Source organism: Pseudophryne corroboree, chromosome 9, assembly GCF_028390025.1.
Source record: "Pseudophryne corroboree isolate aPseCor3 chromosome 9, aPseCor3.hap2, whole genome shotgun sequence".
NCBI lineage: Eukaryota > Metazoa > Chordata > Amphibia > Anura > Myobatrachidae > Pseudophryne > Pseudophryne corroboree.
The window spans coordinates 284,597,471-284,622,407 of NC_086452.1; the positions used below are offsets into that span (position 1 = coordinate 284,597,471).

At 46.0% G+C, this 24,937-nt stretch overlaps 1 protein-coding gene across 2 annotated transcripts in view; it reads left to right on the forward strand.

The window, feature by feature from the left end:
* LOC134958018 (uncharacterized) overlaps nucleotides 1-18,565 on the forward strand; it is a 123,242-nt gene extending 104,677 nt beyond the window's left edge. For both annotated transcript variants that reach the window (XM_063940324.1, XM_063940323.1), the window contains exons 3-5: nucleotides 16,520-16,588; nucleotides 16,664-16,867; nucleotides 17,785-18,565. In XM_063940324.1, the coding sequence (XP_063796394.1) occupies nucleotides 16,520-16,588; nucleotides 16,664-16,867; nucleotides 17,785-18,470 (959 nt within the window). In that variant the 3' untranslated portion in view covers nucleotides 18,471-18,565. The remainder of the gene's footprint in view (nucleotides 1-16,519; nucleotides 16,589-16,663; nucleotides 16,868-17,784) is intronic.
* The last annotated feature ends 6,372 nt before the right edge of the window (nucleotides 18,566-24,937 follow it).

The following is a 24,937-nucleotide window of genomic DNA, read 5'->3' on the forward strand; positions in this document are numbered from 1 at the left end:
GGCTTTGCAAGGGTGCAGGGGGGGGGGCTGGGCAGTCATATAAACATCTACCTACTGTCAGTGTCAAAATCCTTGGAGTGCCGCACCACCAGCTTGCTATTCGTTCATTCTCTGTGAGGGCACCCAGGCTATGACTGCAATATGTGGCTGTGCCAGATCACCACCTCTGTCTGTCTGTATATGTGTGTATGTATATATATATATATATATATATATATATATATATATATATATATATATATATATATATATATATAGTTAGGATATGTGTGTATTACAATAGGTAGATTCATAATACGATTTCTACTGAATGCTGAACTAACAGTATTTCCTTTCATGTGCTGGTCGCTCTGTTGATAAAGCTCTAGGTCGGCCGTGGCGAGTTGGTCTCAGATCCTCTCAAGGAGTCCGAATGTTTATTCCTTTCCCGCCGAGGATAGAATACTGTGAAGGTCGACACGGGGCCCTGTCACAAATGATCGTACACAGGAAGCGAAGTGATCTTTTATTTCTATGCCTTGAAGTTATTTGCATTACATGCACATGGGGGAGTGTTTGTATTAGGAAGGGCATCCGATAGAATTACCCTACAGAGAGAAGGGATGTTTCTTAGGTTGTTTCTTCTCTATAACACTGTGGCAGGTTGCTGTGTGACTGCAGGAGGAAATGCTGAGACTAACTTCGAGAGAAACTGGAGTTTTTCCCCTGGGACGGTGTACCGCCGTTTGGGGATGTCTCAGTTAAGTCGATCTCGGCGGATACCACTGGGAGGTCTACCTTCGTGAGTTAGATTCCCTCGCAAAGGTTGGTGATGCATTCTGTTGGGGGATGCAGTCATTTTAACCGTTTCGTTACCATTCTTTTTTCCTTTTCTGTGAAGATAGGGGAAGGTGAAAAGGTAAGAGTTCTGCAGCCTTGTTAGGTTCGCAGAAGTGGATGTCGTTTCTGTGTCTATCACATCCACCACATGTCGCTGGAGCCCACACCGGTGGGAACTCGTCTAATACTCTTCAATCAGTCTGGAAATGGACTTGGGTCTGTGAGTTAATAATAGAATCCATACTGGAGTTTACAGATGATTCCCCTCACGGATTTTTCAATTAGATCTTACCGATTCCCCTTTGGTAGGGGAGGTAGTACGCGACACCATACCAGAGTTGCGTCAGGTTCAGGACATTGTCCTGCTATCCCTAAAAAAAAAAAAAAAAAAAACGGAAACATGAAGGATGGAAAAGGGTTTAATTGCGTTTTTCTCCGCATTCAGCTTACCTGGGTTGATATCCAGGTTTGTCTTTGCCATTTCACCGCAGAGATGGCAGTATGCTGGGTTTCTCTCAATAGTAAGAGCCTTTGTTGTTCTGTACTGAGAAGCTCTCCTGATTAAGGCGAGGTCAAGAAACAAGTGGCGCAAATCGTTGTTTTCTCTCTGTCTGATCTTCAACACAGGGAATGGCTGCTGTTCCCATCGACGCAGATGTCGGAGGTGGGTATCAGAGTGGATGCTGAACGGATGAGGTTCTGTGTTTTCCTGTGGAAGGACTGAGGATCCAGAGTAGGGTCAGATTGGCAGGGACAATCCATCAATACGTTCTGTTGATGAAGAAGATGGTGCGGCCTGAGAGGCTTTTTGGTGAGCAGGTCAAATGCCAGAGTGGTTTTCACGGGGCCAGTTGGAAATGTGGTCCGGGTCTCATCTGCACATGCGCCAGATTGTAATCCTAATGGCCAGGAGATCGCTCCTGTGTTGTCTGCTCAGTTCTCGCCTCCTAGAGGGACGAGGGTACGGAATCCAGGTGGAGATCTTGGTGTCCATGCATGCAGAGTTCCGAGACTGGGGAGCAGTCTTTGCAAGGAAGGTATTTCCAGAGGAAAAGGTCAAGCTGGGATGCTTGTCTGCAATAAGTTTTCTTGAATTAAGAGCTATTTTCAGTGAACATATGCTTCGTGATCTGCCCGTGTTAATTCTGTCGGACGACTTGGAAGCGGTAGTGTAAGTAGGCCGCTAGGGCGAAACAAGGAGCAAAGTGGAGATGGCGGAGGCCTTAAGGTTTCCCGCGGGGGGGAAAGACTGGTAAACGCTATGTTAGCTGTTTTCGTTCCGGTTGTGGACGACTGAAAAATAGATTCATCTGCAGTTGCGATCTCCATCCGGGAGAAGTTTCACTGAAGCGAAAAGTCTTTGAGGAATGCCTCAATTGGACATGTTGGCGTCTCGCTTCAACGAGAGATCTCAGGGATATTGTTCCAGGTCAGGGGACACTCAAGCTATAGCAGTGGACGTCCTCGGGACACCTTGGGTGTTTTCAGTCGGTCTGTGTGTCCCCTCCATTTACAATCTTCTGAAGGTGATAAACGTAAGACGAACAAAGGTTCGGGCGATCCTCATTGTTCCGGTCTAAACATGGAGGGCTTGGTATCCAGTTCTTCATGATTTACTTTTAGAAGATCCCTGGCCTTTTACTCTACATGAGGAACTGTTACAGGAAGATCTAGGCGTGTATCAAGACTTACCGCGGCTGTGTTTGACGGCGTGGTGGTTGAACGCCGTATCCTAGCCAGAAAGGGTATTCCCAGTGAACTCATTTCACTTTTTCTGCAGGCTAGAACGGAAGTAACGGCATAGCATTACCACCGTGTTTGGAGAAAATATGTATCTTGGTGTGAATCCAAGAAGGCTACTATGGAAGCTTCAGCTGGGTCCTTCTTCTCCATTCTTTGCAAACAGGTGTGGGTGCAGGCCTAAAGTTAGGCTCCATTCGAGTGCAGTTTTGGCCTTATGAATTTTCTTTCAAGAAAGAATTGGCGACCTTTCCGGAGGTTCGGATCTCGTGGAAGGAGTACTGCACATCCAACCTCCACTTGTGCTCTATTGGCACCGTGGGACCTTGACGTGGTGTTGAGTTTTCTTGTGTCACAATGATGGGAACCTTTATGAAAGGTTGTGTTAAAATTTTCTCTCTTGGAGAGTGGTCATGTTTTTGCCCTTGGCGTCCGCAAGGCAGATGTCGGAAGTGGCGGCTGGGTCTCACGAGAGCTCCTGTTTGATCTTCCAGATGAATGAAGTGAGATTGAGAACTCGGATAATAGTTCTGCACAAAGTGGTTTTAGGTGTTTCGCAGAAACCAGCCTATTTGATGCCTCTGGTTACTTAAGTATTGGCTGATTCAAGGTCTCTCGATGTAGTCAGGGATTTGAATATTTATGTCGCCAATTTGGCTCAGATTGGGGAAACAGAGGCTCTGTTTGTCTGGTATGCTGGTATGATAGAGTGATTGGCGCGACTGCGTCTGCAGTCTGTTACACGCTAGATCTGTGATACGATTTGGCGTGCTCGTTCTACGGCTGGATTGCCACTACCGAATTCGGTGGTGACCCATTCTACTAGGAAGGTGGGTTTTTGTCTCGGGCGGCTGCCCGAGGAGTCTCGGCGGTTCAACTTTGCCGAGCGGATACTTGGTCGGGATTCAAACACTTTTGTTAAGCTCTACAAGTTTAATACCCTGGCTGATGGGGACCTCATGTTGCTCAATCGGTGCTGCAGAGTCGTCTGCACTCTCCCGCCCGGTCTGGAGCTTTGGTATAAACCCCATGGTCCTTACGGAGTCCCCAGCATCCTCTAGGACGTATGAGAAAATAGGATTTTAATACCTACCGGTAAATCCTTTTCGCTTAGTCCGTAGAGGATGCTGGGCGCCCGTCCCAGTGCGTACTGTGTCTGCAGTTATTGCTTAGGGTTACACTGTTGTGGTGTTTCTTTTCTGTCAGGCTGTTGCTGACGTTGTGCATGCCATGGCAGGCGGTGTCTTATTATTGGTTGTGTTGACACACTGGTTGTGTTACATATTTTCTCAGCGTGTGGCTGTGTATTTCATGCCATTGGCTGATATTCTATTGAATTCCAAGTTTAGCGGTATATTAGTGGTGTGAGCTGGTATGACACTCACTGTGTTTAAACAATAAATTCTTTCCTCAATGTCCGTCTCCCTGGGCACAGTTTTCTAACTGAGGTCTGGAGGAGGGGCATAGAGGGAGGAGCCAGTTCACACCCATTCAAAGTCTTATAGTTTGCCCATGTCTCCTGCGGATCCTATTTTATTGATCATTCTACGGAACTCATTGCCCCTGTGTATTGTAGCTAGGGTATGAGATGTTCCTTTAGCATTTACCTGTAACTTGCAAAACCTATGCCGTCGCTAGCTCCATAGCGGACAGCTTCCACGTGGCAAGGGATCACAGGTGGCAGCCATTTTGTCAGTTTGCTATGCGGTCGGTCGAGTCAGGTGTATCGTAATGTACATAGTGTTCACTTATCCCTATCACCCATGTGTATTTTAACTAGGGGATTCAGATGCTCTTTCAGAATTGCTGTGTAACTTCCAAAACTTATGCCGTCGCTGGCTCCATAGCTGATGGCTTCTACGGGGAAAGGGGTCACGGGTGGCAGACATTTTGTCAACTTGCTATGCGATCGAGTCTGGTGTACCATAATGTGCATAGAGCTCTCTCACTTATCCTTATCATCCCTGTGTATTTTGGCAAGGGGATTCAGATGCTCCTTCAGCATTGCCCTGAAGCCTGCAAAACGTATGCATTCACTGGCTCCGTAGCTGAGGGCTTCCATGAGGCAAGGGATCAGGGGTGGTAGCCATTTCAATCGTTGCTGCATACAGGATTACAATCCACTATTATCAGGTGTTTTATTGTTCATTGTTTAGTCATTAGTAACTTTGTTTATTTATTAATTTAAACTATCGATGTTGCCTTGGATTATGTATTAATCCACACATCTATATGTTTTTAAATGTATGTTGTTGAAGTTTGCATACACCTGATAATAGTGAATTATAATCCTATATGCGGCAACGTGTTCATACTCACCTGTGAATAAGTAATTACTGCTGCATACAGATTTGTCACTTTGGATTTAAATTTGGTTTCTGAGCACACTGAATCACTTTCTGATGAAACCGTGTATCTTGGGCAAATGGAGAAATGCATAAAGGATCCGTCACACAAATATCACCTGCCAATACGTCCAAACCGAGAGCTGCGCCCTCCCTCCCTGAGTGTCAGTGCCGACACCTGATTGGATGGATATGTGGAAGGTCTTAAATGACCATGTAAACTCATTACATAAGAGATTTGATTATGTTGCTGCCGGGGGACAGCCGGGCTCTCAACCCGGGCCTGCCCAGGCGCCTCAGAGGCCGTCAGCGTCTCAAAAACGCCCACTATCTCAGTTGGTTGACACAGATGTCGACACTGAGTCCGACTCCAGCGTCGACGAGGATGAGGCACTATTACAGCCCAAAATGACTAAGGCCATCCGATACATGATTATTGCAATGAAAAATGTATTACCCTGACAAGAGGATAAATATGTTTGGGGAGAAAAAGCAGCCAGTGACTTTTCCCCCGTCACATGAATTAAATGAGTTATGTGAAGAAGCGTGGTCTTCCCCTGATAAGAAAGTGGTGATTCCCAAGAGAATACTAATGGCGTACCCTTTCCCGCCAACGGATAGGTTACGCTGGGAAGCCTCCCCTAGGGTTGACAAGGCCCTGACGCGCTTATCTAAAAGAGTGGCCCTGCCGTCTCAGGATACGGCCGCCCTAAAGGAACCTGCGGATAGGAAGCAGGAAGGTATCTTGAAGTCTGTGTATACACACTCTGGTACTCTACTGAGACCGGCTATTGCTTCAGCTTGGATGTGCAGTGCTGTTGCAGCATGGACAGATACTCTGTCAGAGGGGTTGGATACCCTGGACAGGGATACCGTATTGCTACCACTTAGCCATATTAAAGACGTCGTCTTATATATGCGGGATGCCCAGAGGGACATTTGCCTGCTGGGCTCTCGAATAAATGCAATGTCCATTTCTGCCAGGAGGGTCTTATGGACTCGGCAATGGACAGGGGATGCCGACTCTAAAAAACACATGGAGGTTTTGCCTTATAAGGGTGAGGAATTGTTTGGGGACGGTCTCTCGGACCTCGTATCCACAGCGACAGCTGGAAAGTCGACTTTCTTGCCACAGGTTTCCTCACAGCCTAAGAAAGCACCGTATTACCAAATGCAGTCCTTTCGTTCTCAAAAAAGCAAGAGAGTCAGAGGTGCATCCTTTCTTGCCAGAGGCAGGGGTAGAGGAAAGAAGCTGCACCATGCAGCCAGTTCCCAGGAACAAAAGTCCTCCCCTGCTTTCACTAAGTCCACCGCATGACGCTGGGGCTCCACAGGCGGAGACAGGAGCGGTGGGGGCGTGTCTCCGAAATTTCTGCAACCAGTGGGTTCGCTCACAAGTGGATCCTTGGGCTATACAAATTGTATCTCAGGGATACAAGCTGGAATTCGAAGTGACGCCCCCTCACCGTTACCTAAAATCCGCCTTGCCAGCTTCTCCCACGGGGAGGGAGATAGTCCTGACGGCTATTCACAAGCTGTACCTCCAGCAAGTGATAATAATGGTACCCCCCCCTTCAGCAGGGAAGGGGTTACTATTCCACACTGTTTGTGGTACCGAAACCGAACGGTTCGGTAAGACCCATTCTAAATTTAAAATCCTTGAACATTTACATGAAAAAGTTCAGGTTCAAAATGGAATCGCTCAGAGCGGTCATTGCCAGCCTGGAAGAGGGGGATTTTATGGTATCTCTGGACATCAAGGATGCGTACTTGCATGTCCCCATTTATCCGCCTCACCAGGAGTACCTCAGGTTTGTGGTACAGGACTGTCATTACCAATTCCAGACGTTGCCGTTTGGTCTATCCACGGCACCGAGAGTCTTTACCAAGGTAATGGCGGAGATGATGGTACTTCTCCGGAAGCAAGGAGTTACAGTTATCCCGTACTTGGACGATCTCCTCATAAAGGCGAGGTCCAGAGAGCAGTTGTTGGTCAGCGTAGCGCACTCTCAGGAAGTGTTGCTACGGCACGGCTGGATTCTGAATATTCCAAAGTCGCAGCTGATTCCTACGATGCGTCTGCCCTTCCTGGGCATGATTCTGGACACAGAACAGAAGAAGGTATTTCTCCCGGAGGAGAAGGCTCAGGAGTTAGTGACCATGGTCAGGGATCTCCTGAAACCAAAGCAGGTGTCGGTGCATCACTGCACGCGAGTCCTGGGAAAGATGGTAGCGTCATACAAAGCCATTCCTTTCGGCAGGTTCCATGCCAGGATCTTTCAGTGGGATCTGTTGGACAAGTGGTCCGGATCGCATCTTCAGATGCATCGGCTGATCGCTCTGTCCCCGAGGGCCAGGGTGTCTCTTCTGTGGTGGCTGCAGAGTGCTCATCTTCTCGAGGGCCGCAGGTTTGGCATACAGGACTGGGTCCTGGTGACCACGGATGCAAGCCTCCGCGTATGGGGGGCAGTCACTCAGGGAAGAAACTTCCAGGGGCTGTGGTCAAGTCAGGAGACTCGTCTGCACATAAACATACTGGAATTAAGGGCCATATACAACGCCCTGAGTCAAGCGGAGCCCCTGCTTCGAGACCAACCAGTGCTGATTCAGTCAGACAACATCACGGCAGTCGCCCATGTAAACCGACAGGGCGGCACAAGAAGCAGGGTGGCGATGGCGGAAGCCACAAGGATTCTTCGTTGGGCGGAGAATCACGTACAAGCACTGTCAGCAGTGTTTATTCCGGGAGTGGACAACTGGGACGCAGACTTCCTCAGCAGGCACGACCTCCACCCGGGAGAGTGGGGACTTCATCAAGAAGTCTTCGAGCAGATTGCAAATCGGTGGGAACGGCCACAGGTGGACATGATGGCATCCCGCCTAAACAAAAAGCTAAAAAATATTGCGCCAGGTCAAGGGACCCTCAGGCGATAGCTGTGGACGCACTGGTAACTCCGTGGGTGTTCCAGTCGGTATATGTGTTTCCTCCTCTTCCTCTCATACGCAAGGTACTGAGAATCGTAAGAAAAAGAGGAGTGAGAACGATACTCATTGTTCCGGATTGGCCAAGAAGGACTTGGTACCCAGAACTTCAAGAGATGGTCACAGAGGACCCATGGCCTCTGCCTCTCAGACAGGACCTGTTGCAGCAGGGGCCCTGTCTGTTCCAAGACTTACCGCGGCTGCGTTTGACGGCATGGCGGTTGAACGCCGGATCCTAGCGGAAAAGGGTATACCAGATGAAGTAATTCCTACGCTGATAAGAGCTAGGAAGGATGTGACAGCAAAGCATTATCACCGCATATGGCGGAAATGTGTTGCTTGGTGTGAGGCCAGGAAGGCCCCTACAGAGGACTTCCAGTTGGGTCGTTTTCTGCATTTCCTACAGTCAGGTGTGACTATGGGCCTCAAATTAGGGTCCATAAAGGTTCAGATCTCGGCCCTATCCATTTTCTTTCAAAAAGAACTGGCTTCACTGCCTGAGGTTCAGACGTTTGTAAAGGGAGTGCTGCATATTCAGCCTCCTTTTGTGCCACCAGTGGCACCTTGGGATCTTAGCGTTGTGTTGGATTTCCTGAAATCCCACTGGTTTGAGCCACTTAAGACCGTGTAGCTAAAATATCTCACGTGGAAACTGGTCATGCTATTGGCCTTAGCTTCGGCTAGGCGTGTGTCGGAATTGGCGGCTTTGTCATGTAAAAGCCCCTATCTGATCTTCCATATGGACAGGGCAGAATTGAGGACTCGTCCCCAATTTCTCCCTAAGGTGGTATCATCGTTTCATTTGAACCAACCTATTGTGGTGCCTGCGGCTACTAGGGACTTGGAGGATTCCAAGTTGCTGGACGTAGTCCGGGCTTTGAAAATTTATGTTTCCAGAACGGCGGGAGTCAGAAAGTCTGACTCGCTGTTTATTCTGTATGCAGCCAACAAGGTTGGCGCTCCTGCTTCGAAGCAGACTATTGCTCGCTGGATCTGTAGCACAATTCAGCTGGCTCACTCTGCGGCTGGATTGCCGCATCCAAAATCAGTAAAAGCCCATTCCACAAGGAAGGTGGGCTCTTCTTGGGCGGCTGCCCGAGGGGTCTCGGCTTTACAGCTTTGCCGAGCTGCTACTTGGTCGGGTTCAAACACATTTGCTAAGTTCTACAAGTTTGATACCCTGGCTGAGGAGGACCTTGAGTTTGCTCATTCGGTGCTGCAGAGTCGTCCGCACTCTCCCGCCCGTTTGTGAGCTTTGGTATAATCCCCATGGTCCTTACGGAGTCCCCAGCATCCACTAGGACGTCAGAGAAAATAAGAATTTACTCACCGGTAATTCTATTTCTCGTAGTCCGTAGTGGATGCTGGGTGCCCGTCCCAAGTGCGGACTTCTTCTGCAATACGTGTATATAGTTATTGCTTACTAAAGGGTTATTGTTATGAGCCATCTGTTGATTGAGGCTCAGTTGTTGTTCATACTGTTAACTGGGTATTTGTTGAATACACCGTTGGCGCTCCCACCCTTAGAACAAAAGTCACGTGATAGTCTTGATGGATAGTCCCAAAATGAATCCTATGTTTCACTTGAAAAATTCTTCTTTCTAGATGTTAGTTCTTCTCCCAAAATTAATTCAAAAGTGGGTTTCTATGACGAATATCTCCGCACAAGGAAAAATCTTGAATTAATTTTGGGAGAAGAACTAACATCTAGAAAGAAGAATTTTTCAAGTGAAACATAGGATTCATTTTGGGACTATCCATCAAGACTATCACGTGACTTTTGTTCTAAGGGTGGGAGCGCCAACGGTGTATTCAACAAATATCTGTTGTCTATTAGTCATTCAGGTGATTGGGAGTCACCAGAATACACCCAGGCTGCTTCCGTCTTCACCAAGCACTATTCTCTGTTCCATTTACATTTTGCTTTCTGTTAACTGGGTATGGTTATCACAAGTTATACGGTGTGATTGGTGTGGCTGGTATGAGTCTTACCCTGGATTCCAAATCCTTTCCTTGTAGTGTCAGCTCTTCCGGGCACAATTTCCCTAACTGAGGTCTGGAGGAGGGGCATAGAGGGAGGAGCCAGTGCACACCAGATAGTACCTAATCTTTCTTTTAGAGTGCCCAGTCTCCTGCGGAGCCCGTCTATTCCCCATGGTCCTTACGGAGTTCCCAGCATCCACTAGGACGTCAGAGAAATGGGGCTAAAACCTGTCGGGTTTGGCCCCGCTTCCGACAGTACATGCGGCTTGGCGGCTGAAGCCGCCGATCCGCATGTATTCCGACAAGTCGGATCTCCCTACTTGTCGGAAAAAAAGCTGCCGATAATGAATAGGTCGGAACCCACTCCGGCCTCAATCATTTGGAAGCTGCCAGCAAGACGGCAGCTTCTGACTCTTATTGAGTACACCCCATAGTCCTACTTCAGGAAACACATTTTAAAAATCCTGGACACCCTACTTTACCTTCCAAACATTTCTCCACTGTGTTGTACTCCTTAAGCAGTTCCAAACACAATGAAGTTGCCCTCTTGATAAGCAATAAACTCCCCTTTACTCAAAGCTCAGTTCATGTTGACACAGATGGGAGGTATATCATTTTGACTGGTAGGCTGGGGCATCCTGAGGTGACTATAGCTAATATATACGCACCCAATACGGGCCAACAATGATTTTTTAAATCCTTCTTTACAGCTCTCCAAAAACACAGAGCAGGATATGTATTTCTGGTATGGGATTTTAACGCAGTTTTGGATCCATTCTTAGATAAATCCACCCCCCAGAAAAACTCTTGCATCTGCCCTATATCCAACGCTCTCTCCAAACACATAAGAGAAGCATCTCTCTTTGACACATGGTGTGCCCTCAATCCTCTTTCCAAGGACTAAACCTTTTCTCATACGTCCTAGAGGATGCTGGGGATGCTTCAAGAACCATGGGGTATAGACGGGATCCGCAGGAGACATGGGCACTTTAAGACTTTGAAAAAGAGGCGCGCCATCACCCCCCTTGCAGAGCCAGAAGTCAGAAGCCGGGTGAGTGGAAGACAATCAGAAGACTTCAGTGATGGCAGAAGATTTCAGTGACGGCTTTTGAGGTACCACGCAGCGGCTGCACTGTGCGCCATGCTCCCGCTTACAAAACGGCACTGCAGGGTGCAGGGCTCAGGGGGGGCGCCATGGGTAGCATAAAACCTCAATAGCGACTGGCACAAGTGTATACAGTGCCTGGGCACTAAATACAGACCCCCACCAGTATAAATATATGAAAATAAGCGGGACTGAAGCGTGCCATTAAGGGGGCTTGGCTTAGCCCTCACAGCTCTGACCAGCGCCATTTTCTCTTCACAGCTGCAGAGATGCTGAGCCTGGCCTCCCACACTACTGTACAAGTAACAGGGTGCAAAACGGGGGGGGGGGGGGGCACAAGTGATTTGGTGCTATTTTATTGAATTTAAAAGCACTAACAGGTCTGGGCAGTATATTACATGCTTCAGAACCGGGATAGGCTCTGGGTTGTGAGCTGGCAAAACTCCCTCTGTGTTTCTCTAACAGGCTTTGCTGTGTGTCTGTCCCCTATAGCCCCAGTGTGGATTGGGTGTTGGTACGCGTGTGTTGACATGTCTGAGGCTGAGTGCTCTTCCCAGGAGGAGACTGGAGTGGGGACAGAAAAGGCGGTGGGAGTGACCGTCGACGGCTGATTTGGGTAAATATGTTGAGTGTTTTGAATGCAAATGTGGCTCGGTTGACTAAGAGATTGGATAAATCTGAGTTTAAGAACCAGACATGGAGAAAATCCATGGAGGATGCATTGTCCCAAACTCAGACCCCTTCGGGGTCACAGAAACGTCCATTTTCCCAGATAACAGATACCGACACGGACTCTGATTCCAGTGACGACTATAGTGATGCCAGATTGAACCCTAAACTGGCTAAGAGCATTCAGTACATGATTGTGGCGATAAAAGATGTATTACATATAACGGAGGACCCTGCTGTTCCTGATACAAGGGTCTGTATGTTTAAAGGAAAGAAACCTGAGGTAACGTTTTCTCCCTCTCATGAACTGAACGCTCTTTTTCAAAAGGCGTGGGAAAATCCTGACAAGAAGGTACAGGTTCCCAAAAGAATTCCGGTGGCATATCCGTTCCCCTCTGGGGATAGGGAAAAGTGGGAGTCAACCCCCACGGTGGACAAAACTCTATCGCGTCTGTCCAAAAAGGTAGCGCTCCCGTCTCCTGACACAGCAGCCCTGAAGGATCCTGCGGATCGTAAGCAGGATAATACACTAAAATCCATTTATGTCACTACAGGTTCGCTGTTCAGGCCTGCCGTTGCTTCGGCATGGGTGAGTAGCGCTATTGAAAAGTGGGTAGGTAACTTGTCATCTGAAATAGATACCCTGGACAGGGATAGCGTGCTTTTGACTCTGGGTCATATCAGGGACGCTGCAGCATATTTAAAAGAAGCTGCAAGGGATATTAGCCTTTTGGGATCAGGGGCCAATGCCATGGCAGTCTCTGCTAGGAGGGCATTGTGGATTCATCAATGGAATGCTGATGCTGACTCTAAGAAGACTATGGAGTCTCTACCGTTTAACGGTAGTATCTTGTTTGGTGACGGCCTCTCTGACCTGGTATCCACAGCTACCGCGGGTAAGTCATAATTTTTACCTTATGTTCCTGCGCAACTAAAGAAAACGCCCCACTATCAGATGCAGTCCTTTCGGCCCAATAAATACAAAAAAGGACGAGGGTCCTCCTTCCTTGCTGCGAGAGGAAGGGGAAAAAGGTCACAGGCTGTGGCAAGTTCCCAAGAACAGAAGTCCTCCCCGGCTTCTACCAAATCCACCTCATGACGCTGGGGCTCCTCTGCGGGAGTCTGCACCAGTGAGGGCACGTCTCAAACTCTTCAGTCAGGTCTGGGTTCACTCGGCCCTGGATCCTTGGATATTAGAAATAGTAACCCAAGGGTACAAATTAGAGTTTCAAGTCGTGCCCCCTCACCAATTTTTTTCAAATCGGCCTTGCCAGCTTCTCTTCCAGAAAGGGAGGTAGTATGCGCTGCAATACTAAAGCTGTGTCAAAATCAAGTCATTGTCACGGTACCCCCGTCCCAACAGGGGAAAGGCTTTTATTCGAACCTGTTCATTGTCCCGAAGCCGGATGGCTCAGTCAGAGCGATTCTGAACCTAAAATCCCTCAATTTCTTTCTAAAAAAATTCAAATTCAAGATGGAATCTCTCCGAGCAGTGATCTCCATTCTGGAGGAGGGGGATTTTATGGTGTCGGTCGACATAAAGGATGCCTACTTACACAACCCCATATATCCTCCACATCAGGCTTACCTGAGGTTTGCTGTTCAGGATTGTCATTACCAATTTCAGACGTTGCTGTTTGGTCTATCCACGGCTCCGAGGATTTTCACCAAGGTTATGGCGGAAATGATCGTTCTCCTGCGCAAGCAGGGAATCACAATTATCCCATACTTGGACGATCTCCTCATAAAGGCGAGATCCAAGGAGCAATTGCTGAAAAACGTTACGCTCTCACTGACGATTTTGCAACAACATGGTTGGCTCCTAAACTTACCAAAATCACAGTTGGTTCCGACAACACGGCTGTCGTTCCTGGGTATGATTCTGGATACAGAATTACAGAGAGTTTTTCTCCCAGTGGAAAAGGCTCTGGAAATACAGAACATGGTAAAACAGATTCTGAAACCGGCAAGAATGTCGATTCTTCAATGCACTCGGTTGCTGGGAAAGATGAGCCTACGAGGCCATTTAGTTTGGCAGGTTCCATGCCAGGGTGTTTCAGTGAGACCTTTTGGACAAGTGATCCGGGTCTCACCTGGACATGCACCGGAAAATAATCCTATCTTCCAGGACCAGGATCTCCCTACTGTGGTGGCTGCACAGTTCTCACCTTCTGGAGGGACGCAGGTTCGGTATTCAGGATTGGATCCTGGTGACCACAGTTGCAAGTCTCCGAGGCTGGGGAGCAGTCACACAGGGGAGAAATTTTCAGGGAAAATGGTCAAGCCAGGAAGCTTGTCTGCACATAAACATTCTGGAATTAAGGGCCATTTAAAATGGCATTCTGCAAGCGGAACATCTTTGCGGTCTGCCCGTCTTGATTCAGTCAGACAACATAACAGCAGTGGCGTGCATAAACCGCAAGGGCGGAACAAAGAGCAGAGTGGTGATGGCCGAGGCCACGAAAGTTCTTTGCTCAGCGGAGAGACATGCAAGCACTCTGTCAGCAGTCTTCATTCCAGGAGTGGACAACTGGGAAGCAGACTTCCTCAGCAGACACGATCTCCATCCAGGAGAGTGGGGTCTTCATCAAGAGGTTTTTGTAGAAGTGACAAGTCGTTGGGGAATCCTCAAATAGACATGATGGCGTCTCGCCTCAACAAGAAACTTCAGAGATATTGGGGTAAATTTACTAAGATTCGTATTCTTCCCGATTTTGAGTGAGAATCAACACGAATGACATCGAAAGTGTAATTTTGCAACTTTTTGAATTGATTACGACTAATTTACTAAGCTGTCGTATTTGTATTTTTTTGTTTTCCGATGTCGATGTCATTCGTGTTTTTGTAAGGTATAATGCGGCCGATTTTGAGGTTTACGGCCGTGTTCTGTGTTTTTTTTACGAATGCGTCACATTTCTGTTACGGCAGTGTTTGTCCGTTCAATGGCGCGTTTTTTTCCTAAGTTTCGTTTTTGTCACTCGGCCGTGATTGGTTGGATTCGTGGTGGAGGAGTGTCTGTGCACATTAGTATAAAAACGCCCCAAACCGGCCGCACCTCGTGGGTTTAGCTAGTGGTGAGGAGAGAGGAAGGTGTTGTTGGAGTTGGAGAGTTTTGTGGAGTTTGTGGAGGTTTTGAGGCGGGGTTTTGTGATTGGTGAGTGCTGTACTGTGTGTGTAAGTAGTCTTGTCATACCTGTTGTGGAGTTATTTAAAAGTCTGTCTATTTTTTTGTATTTTGTATTTTAGTTACGTCTATAGTCATTGTGTGTGTGTGTGTGTGTGTGTGTGTGTGTGTGTAGTGGTAGTGGAGGAGTGTGTTATTATTTTTTTTTCTCTGTGTTTTTTGTGGTTTCTTCTGATTATGTCACAGTCAGAGGTGAGTGTGGTGGAGGAGGTGAGTGTGGTGGAGGAGGTGAGTGAGGTGGAGGAGATGAGTGAGGTGGAGGAGATGAGTGAGGTGGAGGAGATGAGTGAGGTGGAGGAGGTGAGTGAGAGGGAGGAGGTGAGTGAGGTGGAGGAGGTGAGTGAGGTGGAGGAGGTGAGTGAGAGGGAGGAGGTTAGTGAGGAGGAGGGTGAGGTTGCGGCTGCGCTTTCAAGTGATACTGATAGTGATGGTGTTGTGGCTCCGCAGCCACGTACCACTACAAGGACGGGCCGCAATGTGAAGTTTAGCTACTCAGAAAACATGGCTCTGGTGCGGGAGCTGATGAGGCATCATCGCCAGTTGTTTGGGTCTGATGCAGCTATGGTGTCGACCCGCAGGAAGACTGTCCTATGGGGGAAGGTTGTTGCTGCTGTGAACAGTGAGGGTGTGGTGGGGCGGACCGAGGACACCTGTAGGAAACGCTTCTATGACATCAAGCGCCGTGTGAAGGCCAAGATGGCTAAGGAGGCAAAATCTGCCCGGCAAACTGGGGGTGGACACCCCTTCCGAGCGTCTTATAAAGATTGGGAGGAGCCAATTCGTTCGCTGATTCCGCCCGGGGTGGTTTCTGCACTTCATGTCCGTGATTCGGACCGCCCAAGGGCGGATGGTGAGTTTATAATAATTCAGTCTTTATTTTTATCATCTGTGCTTTGTCCTTAGTTTTTTTTTTTTTTTCTTTTTTGCTGTGTGTTGACCCCCAAATGGGTTGGTGATGTAGTGCAGGCCAGGCCACCCTGTGTTTCTCCAGCTGTTGTCAAACTACAAGTCCCATCATGCCTTACAACATTTTTGTACTTAGTGAATGTCAAATGTGTTGGTGGACATGCTGGGATGTGTAGTTGCACTACATCTGGAGAGACACAGGTTGTGGCGGCTTGGTGTATTGTGTGTATTAATTATGTTTATTTAGGCATTATGTACTCAGATTTTTTTTTTTGTGTTGGTCATTTTCAGCTGTCTGCTTTACAAAGTTAATGTTATTTTGAGTTTATTAATGAAGTGTGATGACGTTTTTTAATTTATTTTTTTATTTTTTTATTTTGGGCTGGTTTTTTTTTTTTGGTGTTGTGTTTTTTGTTGTTGTTGTTTTGTTGTTGTGTTTTTGCATGCATTAGTATGTTTAAATTAAATTTTTTTAAACCAGCTATTTGTGTTTGTAAAAACATTTTTGGAAAATTTTTATATTTAAAATAGCATGCAATATTGTGTCTTGGTAAAGCTACGACGTATGCGTTTTAAGTAGTATAATATTGTTCAATTATTATCATTTTTTTGCTTGAATTTAATGTTAAGAAATTTATACAATTAAAGTATACACAGCCAATGTAGTCATGCATGCAAGGCTACGCATCGCATACTTTAAGTCACAGCAGCTAACACATATTTTTTTTTTGCTAACCAAAAAAAAAACAGAGTATGTTCATATCGACATTCTTCTTCTTTCTACAGTACACCAGAGAAGCAGCACATCCAGGCCACAGCCAACCCTGCCTAGAGCTGATGATGGTGGGAATGCTGGTAAGTTTTTTCTGTAACCACATCTTATCCAAACACATTTTACATATGAAATCTAATGAGGATACTATCACACAGGTTCTTCGTCTGTTCCGCGGCCACTAAGGCGCCAATCACAGGCCAGCGTTACTGTGGCTACAAGGCCACCCAAGAGGCCCCGTGTACAGGCTCCTGCACCAGCATCACCCCCCCAAAGGCGCATCTCTGCAGTGGCTTCCGTGCCACCACTGGCACTTTTGGCAAGCCCCCAAAGTGTAGATCCGCAATCCCCACAGGTGTCTGGTGAGTAATGTTTTAATTCATTTAATTTCTTTGTTAAAAAACAGTGTAGTTTATTAAATAACCAGGTGAAGGCATAAGGAAGTGACAAAACGCTGTTATGTGGAAGATGATAAAGGCAGCAGTACAAAAATTACATAAATTGTGAAGCCACATTTTGGAGATGCTTGCCTTGTGCCATTATCACCTTGCACATATCACTGGTTTCTCACTGACTTATGCCTTCTCCAGGTTTATACATCTGCACCACTGTTAGTCTTGTAAAAACAAAAATAAAAAGGACCACTCAAACTTGATTTAATAATCTACTGCAAGCAGATGCTGTTAGTGTAATGTTATGATGTTATTTGCAAAATTATAGGATGTCCATATACACACATTTAGACTAAAAATTCTGCACAACAACACTAAAATCATCCAAAAAAATTAAACACTATAACAAATAACAAACTTGGCCCTAAAATCCACTTCTATACATAGGGCACATTACAACATTAAATAACCTTGTTAAGTTGTACATTTTAGACCACGATATTAGTAAACTTCTTTAATAAATCCACTGACTGACATGACCAATGTCTGATTGTATTGTTGAAAACATTGATAGAATTTTGTGTGTTGGCCCAAAGGAACCTTCAGAATGCCAAAAAAACTTAAAGTTTATAAATTTGTAAGAGTACATGGAATGTATACAGTAATTATGACTCTGAATCCTACAATTGGCACAAGAAAAACACAAATGAGTATTATACGTTTTGAGCCACATCAATTAACTAAAAGGTAACCAACATAGTTACGTTTAAGAAATAATCCATTTAACCATTACATTAATATTATGAAGTAATGCATGTTGCAGAAAAAGTATTGTAAGACCAATGCTACATATGTACTAAATATTGCCTGTGTTCCACCCCATACAGATCCAGCCATCATGAGCGACGATGGCCAGCAGGCCCGTGCCCAGGAGACTTATACACTACACCTGCAGCCCATCGACCCAACACAGGCAAACATGGCTCAGGATATTCAACAACAACCGCAAGCTTCTCAAAGTCAACAAATGAGCTCAACACCAGGGACAATGCAAACGGATCCAGAGTTTTGGTCAGGTTGGGCATCACACCAGGCACACCACTCCGCGTGTCTCACCACCCAAACACAACACCTGTCTAGTCTGCCCCATCATTTGCCAAAAGTTAGTCGCAACTCTGCCAGACTCATCGTGCAGGTGGGGCGGATAGCAAACACAATGGAGCAGATGAGGGCAGACAACTCACAAATGCAGGCAAACCATCAGCGCATCATGGATGAGCGACAGCGGCAACACCAAACACTGATCCAGATTATACAGCACAATCAACTTATAAATGACAATCTGTCTAGAATCATTGCCACCAATACTGCCGCTTATACACAGCTTACGGCCAGTTTAAATATTTTGAGCCAAAATTTAAGTGCAATGGGCCAACAACATGTGACCTCAAGCTCAGGCACAACAACCCCTAGCCAAACACCAGTACAATCACCAGTTCGACGATCAAGTCGAAGCCGCACCCACGAGCACCCACAAGCCTCTGCACCCAGCACCCAAAAAAAAAGAAAATAATATGTAGTGCCCATAATATGGTGGGCAGTTCAAATTATCACATATGTGTTATGACTACATTGGTCTGTTGTTTACAATAAATTGTGATTCCAAAATATGTGTATTGCTTAATTAGCAACAACCAAACAAAACAAACATTAGTGTATAGGGCCAGATGAGTATTGAGACAGGGCGAGAGCGTGCTGTGTCAGGGTCTAGGGTCAGTTTGACCAAATCATACCGAGTAAAATCAGTTATAACATTTAGTGTGACCATCTGTATAACATGGTCATCATCAAGTTTTTTTAAGTTTAAACGGACAATATTAAAAAAAAAGCATGGCCAGCCTACTCGGAACATATACAACCTGCAGACCCTGTTGTTTTTCCTGGCTTGGTTTTATTGTAGCATCATGGAGCAGTGACAGGTATCCCACAGCAAACAATACAGCAGTACGACACACAGTAGCAGCCATTTCAGATTGAGAGTGTGGAGAAATGTGTTGTAGCCCCTTTTAAAGGTCCAAAACGTCAGGTGTGAGTAATGAATAATTGACAACACATGTAAACACGTTTCTCAAAAGCAGGTCTACTTTTTTTTAGGAATTTTTTACGATTAGTAAAAGTTTACGAACGCAAAACCATTTTCACGGTCTAAAATACAAATACGAATGCTTAGTAAATGACCGTGTTCTATATTTAATCAGCCGCGTTTGACCGATGGTGTATTCATTCGTAATTTTTTTCTTTGAGTTACAAAAAAATGCGAATGCCCTCATCACTGCCGTGATTTGAGTTTAGTAAATTCCCGAGATGACACTTTGAAGAAAAAACGGCATCTCGGTCAAAATCGGGACCTTAGTAAATATACCCCATTGTTCCAGGTCGAGGGACCCTCAAGCAAAAGCGGTGGACGCCCCAGTGACACCGTGGGTGTTTCCCTCGGTCTATGTGTTCCCTCTACTTCCACTCATTCCAAAGGTGATAAAGATTATAAGAAGAACAAGGGTTCAGGCGATACTCATAGTTCCAGACTGGCCAAAGAGGGCCTGGTATCCAGATCTTCAGGAGTTGCTCATAGAAGATCCCTGGCCTCTTCCTCTACGGGAGGACCTGTTACAGCAAGGACCGTGCGTGTATCAAGACTTACCGTGGCTGTTTTTGACGGCATGGCGGTTGAACGCCAAATCCTAGCCCGATAGGGTATTCCCAGTGAAGTCATTCCCACACTTCTTCAGGCTAGAAAAGAAGTTTCGGCAAAGTATTACTACCGTATTTGGAGGAAATATGTGTCTTGGTGTGAATCCAAGAAGGCTCCTACGGAGGATTTTCAGCTGGGGCATTTGCTCCATGTTTTGCAAGCAGGTGTGGATGCGGGCCTAAAGTTAGGCTCCATTAAAGTACAAATTTCGGCCTTTATCAATCTTCTTTCAGAAAGAATTGGCCTCCCTTCCAGAAGTTCAGACTTTCGTGAAAGGCGTGCTACACATCCAACCTCCATTTGTGCCCCCTGTGACACCGTGGGATCTTAATGTGGTTTTGCAGTTCCTGCAATCTCATTGGTTTGAACCTTTACGTAAGGTTGAGTTAAAATTCCTTACTTGGAAAGTAGTCATGTTGTTGGCCTTAGCATCCGCAAGGCGGGTATCTGAGTTGGCGGCTTTGTCTCACAAAAGCCCCTATTTAATCTTCCATGCTGATAGAGCGGAGTTGAGAACTCGTCAGCAATTTCTGCCAAAAGTGGTTTCATCATTTCACGTAAACCAGCCTATTGTGGTGCCAGTGGCTACTGACGCCTTGGCAGAATCAAAGTCTCTCGATGTGGTCAGAGCTTTCAAAATATATGTCGCCAGAACGGCGAGATTAGGAAAACAGAGGCACTGCTTGTCCTGTGGGCTCCCAACAAGATTGGGGCTCCTGCTTCCAAGCAGACTATTGCGCGCTGGATCTGTAATACGATTCAGCAGGCTCATTCTATGGCAGGATTGCCGTTACCAAAATCGGTGAAAGCCCATTCTACCAGAAAGGTGGGCTCATCCTGGGCGGCTGCCCGAGGGGTCTCGCCATTACAGCTTTGCCGAGCTGCTACTTGTTCGGGTTCAAACACCTTTGCAAAGTTTCTTGTTTGGTCAATCGGTGCTGCAGTGTCATCTGCACTCTCCCGCCCATTCTGGAGCTTTGGTATAAACCCCGTGGTTCTTGAAGCATCCCCAGCATCCTCTAGGACATATGAGAAAATAGGATTTTAATACCTACCGGTAAATCCTTTTCTCTTAGTCCGTAGAGGATGCTGGGCGCCCGTCCCGGTGCGGGCTGTATCTGCAGTTTGGTTATGGTTACACTCATGTTGAGTTAAGTTCAGTCAGTCTGTGGCTGAGGTTGGTCATGCCATTGCATGCGTTGTTGTTGAATGCCATGTTGTACGGCATGTTTGAGGTGTGAGCTGGTATGTATCTCACCTTAGTTATAAAAATTAAATAAATCCTTTTCCTCGAAAGGTCAGTCTCCCTGGGCACATTTCCTATAACTGGAGTCTGGAATAGGGGCATAGAGGGAGGAGCCAGTTCACACCCCTTTTTCAAAGTCTTAAAGTGCCCATGTCTCCTGCAGATCCCGTCTATACCCCATGGTTCTTGAAGCATCCCCAGCATCCTCTATGGACTAAGAAAAAATAGGATTTTAATACCTACCGGTAAATCCTTTTCTCTATCCCCCACTGCACATACTCCAGAATCGACTATCTGTTTTGTGCCCCCACCACCACCTCCACCTCTAAACATATTCTCTTGGCTTCAATTACCCCTATTTTTTCCTCCATCACATCCACATTTGACCTATTAGATATGCTTAACTCTCACCCATCTTGAGGCTTAAAATCCCCTCTTTCAAGGCCAAGATTGGTGACATACTCAATGATTATTTTTCTCTCAATAATTCTGAATCGGGATGTTCTCCACTGGTTGTGGAAGCTCACAAAGCTGTCCTCAGAGGCCATATAACAACATTTGCGTCTCACCGCAATAAGGAACATAAATCACTCCTTAGATCTCACAGATCAAGTTCATACTCTAGATTCTTCACATAAGCGTGACCCCTCAGACTTAAACTATAAAAAACTTATTGCAGCATGAGCAGCTCTTAATGCAATATTAACAGAAAAAAACAGACAAATCTCTCCGATGGCTCAACCAGCGCTTTAATGAGAAAAGCAACAAAGCTGACTCTCTCCTTGCAAATAGATTGAAAGCATGCAAAGCCACCTCGTCCATAGCATCGATCAAAGATCCCAAAGGTTCACTTCATTAGAACCCCTCTGGCATCAACTCCATTTTTAAGGACTACTACACCCAGATATTACCTATTCTTCATTTGCCCCGCCAGCACATATTTCGGAATACCTGATTTCTTGTTCATTGCCAAAGTTAGATGCTTCCTCTTCCAATACATTAGTCAAACCTATAACAGATGAGGAAGTATCTGCCACCCTTAAATTACAAAAGCCTTCTAAGGCCCCGGGACCAGATGGTCTACCCTTCGCTTATTATAAAACATTTGAAAGTCACCTCGTCCCCCATTTAACATCCACTTTTAACAAAATTCTTAAAGGTTAATTTTTCCATAGCGAAACAGCTAAAGCTCTAATCACTGTTATACCCAAACCAGGTAAAGACCATCAACATGTTCCTAATTATCACCCCATCTCTCTCCTAAACACTGTCCTAAAACTCTTCACAAAAATATTAGCTTTACATCTGAATCCCTTTTTCCCATCTCAGATTCATCCCGATCAAGTCAGATTTGTCTCCTCTCATCAAGCTCTGAATAATACCAGACACACTATTAACTTAGTCCACTATGCTAACTCTATTAAACTCCCTCCTCTCCTTCTAGCCCTTGATGCGGAGAAAGCTTTTGATAGGGTCTCCTGGACTTTCCTCATTCATACCCCCCATAGCTTTGGTATTCAAGGAGAATTTATCCAAGCTATTACAGCACTTTACCACAATCCTACCTCAGTCCTGACGAGTGGTATTCTTTCGGAATCCTTCCTTGTCTCTAACGGAACCCGACAGGGATGCCCCCTTTCACCACTTATTTTCGCTTTAATAATCAAGCCTCTCACCTGTCACATCCGCCTCAACCCGGATATCCCTGGTTTCTCTATTAAAGACTCTCAATACAAATTCTCCCTTTTTGCTGACGATGTCCTTCTCACCCTCACCAATCCGCTAATTTCCCTACCCAACCTTTTTAAAGAATTCTCTCTTTACGGGGACTTTTCCGGCTATAAGGTCAATAATGACAAATCAGTAGCTCTTCTCCTTCACATTCCAATTAACACTCTGAACCTTCTCAAAAACTATTTTTCTTTTACGTGGCGTCGCACCTCTATTAAATACCTAGGTATACATACTACTAAATCTTACCACTCCCTCTATAAGCGGACTATCCTCCGTTATTTAAGGATATTTCCCAAAATATCCTTGACTGTAAAAAATATTTAATTTCTTGGATCGGCAGGATAAACGCTATTAAGATGAATGCACTCCCCAAATTACTGTATCTCTTTCAGACTCTCCCTGTACCAGTTCCTTAAATTCCCTCCAAACACAATTTGGTCAATTTATCTGGAACGAAAAAAGCCGCGACTACGTAGAGAAATCCTCCAGAAGAATTCTACATGTGGTGGTCTAGGCCTCCCCTAACTATCGCGATACTATTACGTCTTGTAACTCAATCAGCTATTCGCCTGGCATACTGCAAGATATTTGAGATGGGTTGACTTGGAGAGTGACCTGGTGCAGGTAGATTCTATTTCTCACCTTCCTTGGCTCACTCGTTCTCATAGGCCTAAAACCATTTATCTCATACCAACAGTCTACCTTATGCTCTCAGTGTGGGACATAATAAACACTAAACTTTCACTCCATATTTATCCCTCCCCCTTAACTCCCATTTGGAATAACCCTTCCTTTACCCCAGGCCAATCTTCTAATTTGGCTTCCAAGTGGTCATCGGCAGGTGTGACCGGACGGTCCCGTATGAAAGCCCTCACCGCTTTTGCGTCCCATCCCCGGTACACAGAATGGATGTTTAGGTCACATGGCACCTGCCTCATAGGGGATTCCCGCTTACCGTCAGTAACTGCCTGTTACTGACTCCACCCACTGTGCAGTGGGTGGGTTCTGCGCTGCCACCACCAAACTCCTGACCTGCCATGGTGTCTGGAACCACGGTTATGCTCTCTATGCGTCGACACGCCACCTTACCACACCTGTGTGGTGCTGACGAATCCCCACTAGTCGCTTGACTAGGCCTCTGCCAGCAGCTGGCGGAAGGCGGAACTTGGAGATGCTGGTTACACCCTGGACAGCCGGAAAACGGAGCTAGGTTTCGCCTAGCCCTGCAGGTCACAAGATGAAGCGGTCGCCTTGAGGCAGATTATGTTTATTTGCTCAAATAGTCTTAAACAGACTCTTCACTATTGCTAGGGGCAACAGCAATACAGCAAGATGTTACAGCAGAATGAAAATGGTATAATACACTTTTCATAGGGCAACTTCCCCACTTTTATCCTACTCCAATACACAATACCACAGGGGGTAAGTCCACCCTGTGGTTTACAACCAATCAATGTTTACCCATGGGATGTGCATGCCTTGGTCACATGCACAGCTACCATTGTTCTCTATGGACAGTGGGGAGTGGCCACTCTCCTTTGACCATCCCATCCTGGAGGATCTGGATCCGCCCTGGTGATGTTCAGTCTAGGCTGGGGGAAGTTTTTCCGCCTAAACTTCCAGAAATCTGCCTGGGACCTAGCTCACTATCTGCAGCCTAAATTCAACTCATTTGTGAGCAGGAAACCCTGTCCGGGGATCTAGGCTGCTCAGCTCTGGAGCCAGCAGCCTAGATCCCCAGACAGGGTTTCCTGCTCACAAATGGCGATCTCTATGGAGCTCCAGAAAACCACTCAGCTTGTTGGAAAACTGAGCTTTTTCTCTCTATTCCCATGCTACTTTTAAGTTTGAGGCTGGAGGAGAAAGCATTCCATTTTGGGGGAAAAGGTCTGGTGGAATCCATCAGCCTGCACAGCCATGGATTCCCCCCTCCTGGGACACACAACCAAGTAAGTGCATTTTCATTTAAAACACGTTTAAATACACTGTACATGTTTCTGGATAAATATATACTGAGCCTGTGCCCTCCACATATCCAGGCACTGCAGTGCCTCGCAACACAATATATATATATATATATATATATATATATATATATATATATATATATATATATATATATATATATATATATATATTAACACATTTAAATACAATGGGGTATATTTACTAAAATTCGTATTAGTCCCGATTTGGAGGGAGATTCATCACGAATGACATCGAATGTGTGTATTTGCAACTTTTTGAAAATTTTACGCCTCATTTACTAAGCTGTCGTATTTGTATTTTTCGTGTTTTACGATGTCGA